The sequence below is a fragment of the Terrapene carolina genome, unplaced genomic scaffold, assembly GCF_002925995.2.
Source record: "Terrapene carolina triunguis isolate 2854851 unplaced genomic scaffold, T_m_triunguis-2.0 Scaffold180, whole genome shotgun sequence".
Taxonomy (NCBI): Eukaryota; Metazoa; Chordata; order Testudines; family Emydidae; genus Terrapene; species Terrapene triunguis.
This window is the reverse complement of record NW_020664531.1, coordinates 4,117,312-4,125,518: the sequence shown is the minus strand read 5'-3', so window position 1 is coordinate 4,125,518 and position 8,207 is coordinate 4,117,312. Positions and strand designations below refer to the sequence as shown.

Sequence of the window (8,207 nt, the reverse complement as noted above, 5' to 3'; positions counted from 1 at the left end):
CCCCCTTTTTTTTTTTAAAGCATTATTTCAGGTTATGTCTAGGTGACCAGAACCATAAATGATGACATTACAAGAAAGGAGTGAAAGTGCTTTTTAGTTAGTCTGTTTACATTTCTTTGGTTGTCTTAACTCCTGTTTAACTTTAATGGCTAATTACACTTTGAATAGAGTCTTTATTATAAATTCAGCACCCTCACCCATTCAAGTAGGGAGTTAAAAGCTCAAAATAAATACTCTGCCTCCAAGTGGTCCTCCAACAAAACCAGGGAAAAAAAACACTTTGCCTTACTGATATTTCTAAGGTAAGAAACAAGGGCGTACACACACCATTAAGGAGCAGTGAGTTGGTTATTCTTGAATATAAGGCCTGTGTAAAGAAACTTACCATGCCTCTGTTTAAAGGAACAGTTTCAAAACTAGTGCATATGGTGAGCACTGCTTCATTCAGTAGAAGACTGCAGAGAAAATACTCTTAGGGTATGTCTACTCAGCCCATGGTAATGAGCCTCCTGGCCTAGGTCAACTGGCTCAGGCTAGTGCTCCAAAAATAGCTATATAGATAGTACTTGGAGGTTGTGGCTGAGGCTGGAGCTCAGACTGTGGGGAACCCCCCCCCCCCCCCCAAAAAAAAAGGCTTCAGAGCCCAAGCTGCAATGTCAAAGTGCTGTCTACATCGCTATTTTTAGAGCACTAGCCTGAGTCTGTCAACCTGGGTGGGAGGCTCACAGCTGCAGGCTGCGTAGTCATACCCTGCCTGACCCTGTTCACTTTGTATTAACCTTCAGTATTGGGGAATTGAGACATCTGGAGCAAGGAATCAATGTATTTTTGCTAAACTTTAGGACATGAACTGAGATTCTTTTTTCATATTTACTTATTTGTTTTTCTTTTCTCTTTAAAGGCCAAAACAGGTTTCCTGGATGCCGCTGCAAAGCACAGTGCAACACTAAGCAGTGTCCATGCTATCTGGCTGTACGTGAATGTGATCCAGACCTCTGTCTGACATGTGGAGCAGCCGATCACTGGGACAGCAAAAATGTTTCTTGCAAGAACTGCAGCATTCAGAGGGGATCCAAAAAGGTGTATATGCTTACCTTTCTACACACACGCCTTCCCATCTCCACTGTTTTTGCCTTTTTACATTATGTGAACAATGAGGGGGGTGCCTAATATTGTTTTCATGCCAAAAAATCCCCAGTGCACTGGAGTTTGGACTCTGCTGTGGTTTTTGTGGCCAACAAAGAGACTAGCCTGAAAGGGAAAATGGTTTCCACCTACTTTGCCATTCAGAGTTATGTGCTACTTGACTCCTCTTTGTACATCTCATTATGCAACTTGTGCCACTATGGAATGGAACATCTACTGTTTTCTTCAATACTAACTTGTGTGCAAAATATGTAAACTTAAGCTGAGCATCACCTCTTGTAGGCTGAAAAAAATATGCATTTTAAAGCACTAGTTCATGGTTTCCATAATCAGATTAATATTAAAGTGGTAAATATTGCAGTTGTACAAGCAGACTTTTGCAGTCTTAAAAATCTCTTAATTTACCAAGTATCGTGTTAGTCTGGATCTTTAAAAGCAGCAAAGAGTCCTGTGACACCTTTTAAACAAGCTACCTTTAAACATGCATCCGACGAAGTGGGTATTCACCCACGAAAGCTCATGCTCCTATACGTCTGTTAGTCTATAAGGTGCCACAGGACTCTTTGCTGCTTTTAATTTACCAAGTTTTTTTAATATTCTGATCTGGAGGCCTTTAGTACAGACAGATACAGTTTTGCATGTGTCTTGTTACTTGGATTTGTAACCAAACAATTTCTACCCCGTGGCCACTTCTACCCTGGAACGTTTGTTTCATTAGCACTGTACCTGGTCTCCTTTATGTGCACCTTCTTCCCCCCCACCCTCCCTTCCCAAATGTTAGTGACTATGTATGTTTATCATTTAAGCTGAACATTCCAGAAAACCCAAGTCAGATTCTTGTTTCTTGTTTCTCCCCTTCTCTAGCATTTGCTGTTGGCACCTTCAGATGTGGCAGGCTGGGGAATTTTCATCAAAGATCCCGTACAGAAGAATGAATTCATCTCTGAGTACTGTGGTGAGGTAAGGAAAGATAATACCTTTCAAGTCAGTGGTTTTCAACCTTTTTTCATTTGCGGACCCCTCAAAAATTTCAAATGGAGGTGCAGACCTCTTAGGAAATCTTAAATAGTCCAAAGGACCACAGGTTGAAAACCACTGCTTCAAATGTATGTTTTAATCGTTGCAGCTGTACGTTGGCAAAAGAGTAAGAAATTTGTTTTTTATTCATAGATGTCTCACTAAAATATTCAAGGTCACTTTCTTCAGTGATGTATCAGTTTGTGACCTTGACTAATTATAAAGCAAAATTGGTTACATAATGTCTCCAGGCTTGGGAACTAGCTTGTTTATAGATTTAGTACCCTTTTGTGGAATAAAGGAATGTTATACAATAATTCACAGCAGGTTTCAAGGTCTTGGCATTGCCCAGAGAATAAAAGCTTCCCTAGCAGTATCAACCATGGATTCAGCTATGCATAGTAGATGCTACTTTTCCACTGGCAAGATTTTTTTCATGACTTTTGGGTGTCTGTGAGGATGAGGCTGGAAGAGAGGATGGATCTAAAGCAGGGTTTCTCAAACTTCATTGCACCACGACCCGCTTCTAACAACAAAATTACTACATGACCCCAGGATGGGGGACCCAAAGCCTGAGCCCACCAGAGCCCCACCACCGTGGGCAGGGGGACCAAAGCCCAAGGGCTTCAGCCCCTGGCAGGGGGCCTGTAACCTGAGCCCCGCCCCCTGGGGCTGACGCCTCAGGCTTGGGCTTCGGTCCCAGGCCCCACCAGGTCTAATGCCAGCCCTGGTGACCCTGTTAGAACAGTCCTGACCCACTTTGGGGTCCCGACCCACTTTGGGGTCCCGACCCACAGTTTGAGAAACACTGATCTAAAGAGCAGTCCCAGTTAAAGCACATCTGGAGTTTCTTGCAAAATCATTTGACTGCCAGCATAAGACGCTGCCAAGATTCAGTAGGCAAGACTGCCCTCTCACCTGCCCCAAATGTAGATATCAGGCTGTGTGAAAGGGAGAACTAAGGCCCAGAAGTGAGTGTCCTGTACAGAGTGAATTGATTTAAATCAAAGCAACTTATATTGTCATTTTCAATCTCAATATGATTAAATCATGTTGTGCATTTGTACGTTAGTTATTTTCCAAGTGAAAGGTTGATCCTTATTGGTTGGTAACTATTAAACATGTTGATTTGCGACTAAGTAGTCTTTACACTAAATTTGGTGCTTCTTTTTACTAACCAGGAGAATACACTATAGCTGTACATATTTATTTAAGCAGTTATGTAGCTTAACTTGCATTTAGATTTTTAATGTTTATTTTTAGAAAATGGTGAAGATGCATTTCTTCTTTACTAGATAATTAATTTTTATATCAAGCTCTATTTTCAGATTTGATTAAAAATGCACAAAAGCAGCTTTAATTTTTTTTAAAATTAAATAAAACTATCTTAAAAGTGTGCTGGATATGTAAGAGGAAAAAAATTACCAAAAGTTTATCAAAACATATTTTGTAGTTAAAACTGATTTATTAAAGGAAGTAATTATCTGTTAGTGAATTGTACTGATTGTTTCCCGTCGCCATGACCTTTAAGATTTCAGAACTAGTAGATCTCATCCTCACACTTAGTTTTTATTCATAGATTGGAAGAGGAAAACAAGCTTTCCTGCTTTTTCAACTGTGAATGAACTAGTTGAATAAACTGAATCAAAGAAAATATTCTCTCTGAACCTGTAGAAGAGGCTATTGGTTTAGCACTTCAACAAATTGGTTCCAGATGCTTAGCCAGTGACTTCTACCAGTTCAGTGGTTTCACCTTTCTTAAAATGTGGCAGCAAACATGTACTGCTTAATATTATTTTATGTATTTAATTTAAATGATTATAAGCTTAGGCTTTAACATAAATTGTCTATTTCAAAATTAATTTTAAATGGGTTGAATTGAAAAAACTTGGGTTTTGATTTTTTTTTAATGTTACGTTTATATATCTTTAGAGAAACAGAATTATAAAATATATGTCTTCCTTATAGGCTGAACTGATAGTGCTGTTTTGGGCTACTAAATAAGAGAGCCCTAGTTAATGTAACTTTGTATGGCTGAATTGGAAATGTCTCCAAGATGACAGCTATAGACTTTTATTCGTCTTGCAGTCATCGTCTTTGCATCCACCCAAAGAATAGCATAGTCTAAGACCACTTGTCAGCCTTAGCTGAAGTGTTAGTTTTCCTTGTCTTAATTCCACTTGCCGTATAAACTTCATTCCAGAATGGGAAAAGTTAGGATTCCAGTTATGATGGGCTTTAGATGTGGAACATGCTTGAGGCTGTAGGCTATTTCCATTACAAGCTGAAAAATAAGTGGCCTTTTTTTATATGTAATATTTCTTTCAGATTATTTCTCAGGATGAGGCAGACAGAAGAGGGAAGGTATATGACAAGTACATGTGCAGCTTTCTATTCAATCTGAATAATGGTACGTATGTCTAGCTATCGATTTTAATTGACACAACTAAGATTTTCAAAACCTCGATTTAGCTGCCACCTAATCCAGCAGGCACCTAAGTTTGTGCAGGTGGCATGAACAAAACTACCTAAGTTCTGCCACTGCTGAGTGGCCATGTTCACTTCTGGGTCCGGGTGTGATTCTCAGAGTAGGTGATCCCTGCCTATCTCACCTGCGGGGCCCGATCCAGGCATACCTACCACATTGGGCCTCATGTGCATGTAGAGTCCTCTGTAGCTGTCTTTTGTGAAAGGGTCTGTCCAAGAATCAGGTGCCTAAAAACCTTTGATAGATGGAGCTTAAGCCCCATCTCTTTCTTTAGCATTTCCTACTGCCTAGCTTAGGCCCCTCCCTGGTCAGCTTGCTGGCTTCTGAAAAATCAACTGGGGATTCTATGGGACAGCATGGTGCTTAAGTTAAGTGTCCCAATGCTCACTGTTGCACTGCCTAAATCGCTTTAATCTCCCATATGAGGAGAGATTAAAGAGGCTAGGACTCCTCAGCTTGGAAAAGAGGAGACTAAGGGGGGATATGATAGAGGTATATAAAATCATGAGTGATGTGGAGAAAGTGGATAAGGAAAAGTTATTTACTTATTCCCATAATACAAGAACTAGGGGTCACCAAATAAAATTAATAGGCAGCAGGTTTAAAACAAATACAAGGAAGTTCTTCTTCACGCAGCGCGATGTCAACTTGTGGAACTCCTTACCTGAGGAGGTTGTGAAGGCTAGGACTATAACAGCGTTTAAAAGAGAACTGGATAAATTCATGGTGGTTAAGTCCATTAATGGCTATTAGCCAGGATGGGTAAGGAATGGTGTCCCTAGCCTCTGTTTGTCAGAGGATGGAGATGGATGGCAGGAGAGAGTTCACTTGATCATTGCCTGTTGGTCCACTCCCTCTGGGGTACCTGGCATTGGCCACTGTCGGTAGAGAGGATACTGGGTTAGATGGACCTTTGGTCTGACCTGATATGGCCGTTCTTATGTTCTTTGTGGATCTAGCCCGAAGTGCTGCAAAAAATTCATAAAGGAAGCTTTTTATATAAAGGTCAGCATATTTTAAAGAGCTTGTAGACCTGTAGATGAGATCCATCTAATTTAGAAACATCATTGTACATCATTTGGGCAGGAGATGCATGGAGGTGGAATGTGTAAAGATTCTCAGCAGGTGGAAACATCAATTTTAGGACATTCAGAATGTTGTTTAACTACGCTGCCATGATATTTTAATATGGCAACTTGTTAGCCTTTCCTGAGGAAAAGTTAAAATCGGAGAAGGTTTTTCAAAATTACTTTCACGTGTGAAGCTGAACACACTAAAGTTATAACCTGGCAGGTGCATAAAATAGGATATGTGCTGTACAGCATTTTCTCAGATGTGCTTAGAAAGCTCTTTAGAGGAAACCTGTTCTAACTGCTTACATTCTCTTCTAGATTTTGTGGTTGATGCAACACGCAAGGGTAACAAAATCCGATTTGCAAACCATTCAGTAAATCCCAACTGCTATGCAAAAGGTAATACCAGAAAAAGTAAATCTAGGGTCAGTCTAACAATACATGAAGCATCATTATTGTAGAATGTTGAATACATGTTTAAGTGGTGGCAGAATGTGTAAATACAAACAAGTCATGCAAATGTGAGCTAAGACCCTGACTGTATACTTTCTCTCTCTTTTTTTTTAAACAGTTATGATGGTTAATGGAGATCACAGAATAGGTATATTTGCTAAGAGAGCCATTCAGACTGGTGAAGAGCTGTTTTTTGACTACAGGTTGGTAGATTATAGCAAGATCTTCATTCTAGGGCCACTGTGGCCAAGCCTGATTTTTTTTGTCACATTGAACCTTTAATATCTGAGATTTGATAATGTATTTAGATGCCTCACCTTTTACTGAAATCCATCTTTGGATCTCAGCAGATTGCTTATGCCAGCAGTTGTCTTCATCACTCAAATGCTGGGATTTTGCTGGTGAAAGAGACAGCAATGCACTTGGGGCACGTCTGACTCTGAAACTCATAGGCACAGTCTAATTAGTCAGAACCTTGCACACTTGAAGCCCAGGCTTTATAGGGAGGAATATCACCATATGTACGGAAGAGACAAGGATGGAACAAGTAGCTGAACTTTATGTATTTTTTTCCTCCAAACAACGTATCCAAGTTTGCCAATTACAAAAGACCAGATCTACACTAGAACTTTTGCCAGTAAAATCTGTCAGGGGTGATTGAGACATTTTTATAGTGGCATAAAAGTGCTTGTGATTTTTTTTTTTTTTTTTAAATTCCCAAGCAAAATAAAACATTTTGTGCCACTGGTGCTTTTCTAGTATAGATTAGGCTTAAGTCTCCTGCTATAAACACACATGGAGCAAACAGCTGCTCCATTCATTGGCTAGTGCTGACTGCACACTGGGCCAGATTTTTAAAGATAGTTAGACATTGCTCTGTTTAGTGTTGCAAAGCCTAAATGATTTCGACAGCTAAGTCCTGTATCCAAAAGTGACTTAAGAGTAGCTTTAAAAATCTGGCCCACAGTGATTGTTCCAGTCCTGTGTTCCCATGAATGGCAAACTTCCTGGGTCATAGAGTTCAGTCCCCTGCTATGACAGGCAACCCACCATCTGTCCTGTTTATATATTTATCAAATTAGTGCAAGGCTGTTTCACTCCTCTGATGGTTAGAGACCATCTAATTTATTCAATTTATACTTAGCCTTGGAAGGGGTAGATTTTTATTGGCAAATTTCAGTAAACATTATTTATATTTCCATCAGTCAAAATTTACAGATGGGCAAAGTGAGAAAAATGCTGCTTGAGAACTGGTTTGATTTCAAGATAATTATGTTGATATTCAAAGCTCTATAACAGTTAACACAAAGCAAACTATATGTGGTATTGTTCCTCCTCCTCTCTTCCCCCCCAACTGAAATTTAAATTAAGTTTTAAAAAAAAGAGCTCCAAAATAAGCATTATCACCAGTTAAATGAAATTCCCCCAAGCCTATGCATACTGATTTCTACCCCCAAAGTCTCTGTTTTAACATGAATTGGGCTCTCACAACACTACTGCACTCTACCACCACCACCACGGTTGTTCCTGTGTTTTCATCTAGAGCAACAACTTAAATGCAAGGGCACAAAAGCAACAGAATTGTGTTCAACCTTTTATGTGATTAGTTCCCAATATCTTTGAGAGGCTCAGCCCCACTCCTCTTGAAGTTACTGATAGTGTTCAGCATGATACATATCAAATGAATAAAGTTGTATGTCTTTTCCCCCCCTCAGATACAGCCAGGCTGATGCACTGAAATATGTAGGCATTGAAAGAGAAATGGAAATCCCTTGATACCAGCTACCTCTACTTTTGAACAGCTGCCTTATCTCCAGGAATTTTCTAGTACTGTGGGCAATTTTAGAAAAATGATGCAATTTGAAATTCTGAATTTGCAAAGTACTGTAACAGTAATTTATAGTAAATTTCAAAATCAACTTTTTATTGCCTTCTCACCAGCTGCAAAGTGTTTTGTACCAATGAACTTTTGCAATAATGCGGTGTGGTACATTTTTCAACCTTGAATAAAGGATACTTGAACTTCTTCA

General features: G+C 39.6%; 1 protein-coding gene across 6 annotated transcripts in view; it reads left to right on the top strand.

The window, feature by feature from the left end:
* Window positions 1–8,207, top strand: part of LOC112109992 (histone-lysine N-methyltransferase EZH2) — an 87,451-nt gene extending 79,244 nt beyond the window's left edge. For all 6 annotated transcript variants that reach the window (XM_026654078.2, XM_026654077.2, XM_026654080.2 and 3 more), the window contains 6 exons: window positions 902–1,080; window positions 2,011–2,106; window positions 4,492–4,573; window positions 6,043–6,123; window positions 6,296–6,380; window positions 7,893–8,207. In XM_026654078.2, the coding sequence (XP_026509863.1) occupies window positions 902–1,080; window positions 2,011–2,106; window positions 4,492–4,573; window positions 6,043–6,123; window positions 6,296–6,380; window positions 7,893–7,953 (584 nt within the window). In that variant the 3' untranslated portion in view covers window positions 7,954–8,207. The remainder of the gene's footprint in view (window positions 1–901; window positions 1,081–2,010; window positions 2,107–4,491; window positions 4,574–6,042; window positions 6,124–6,295; window positions 6,381–7,892) is intronic.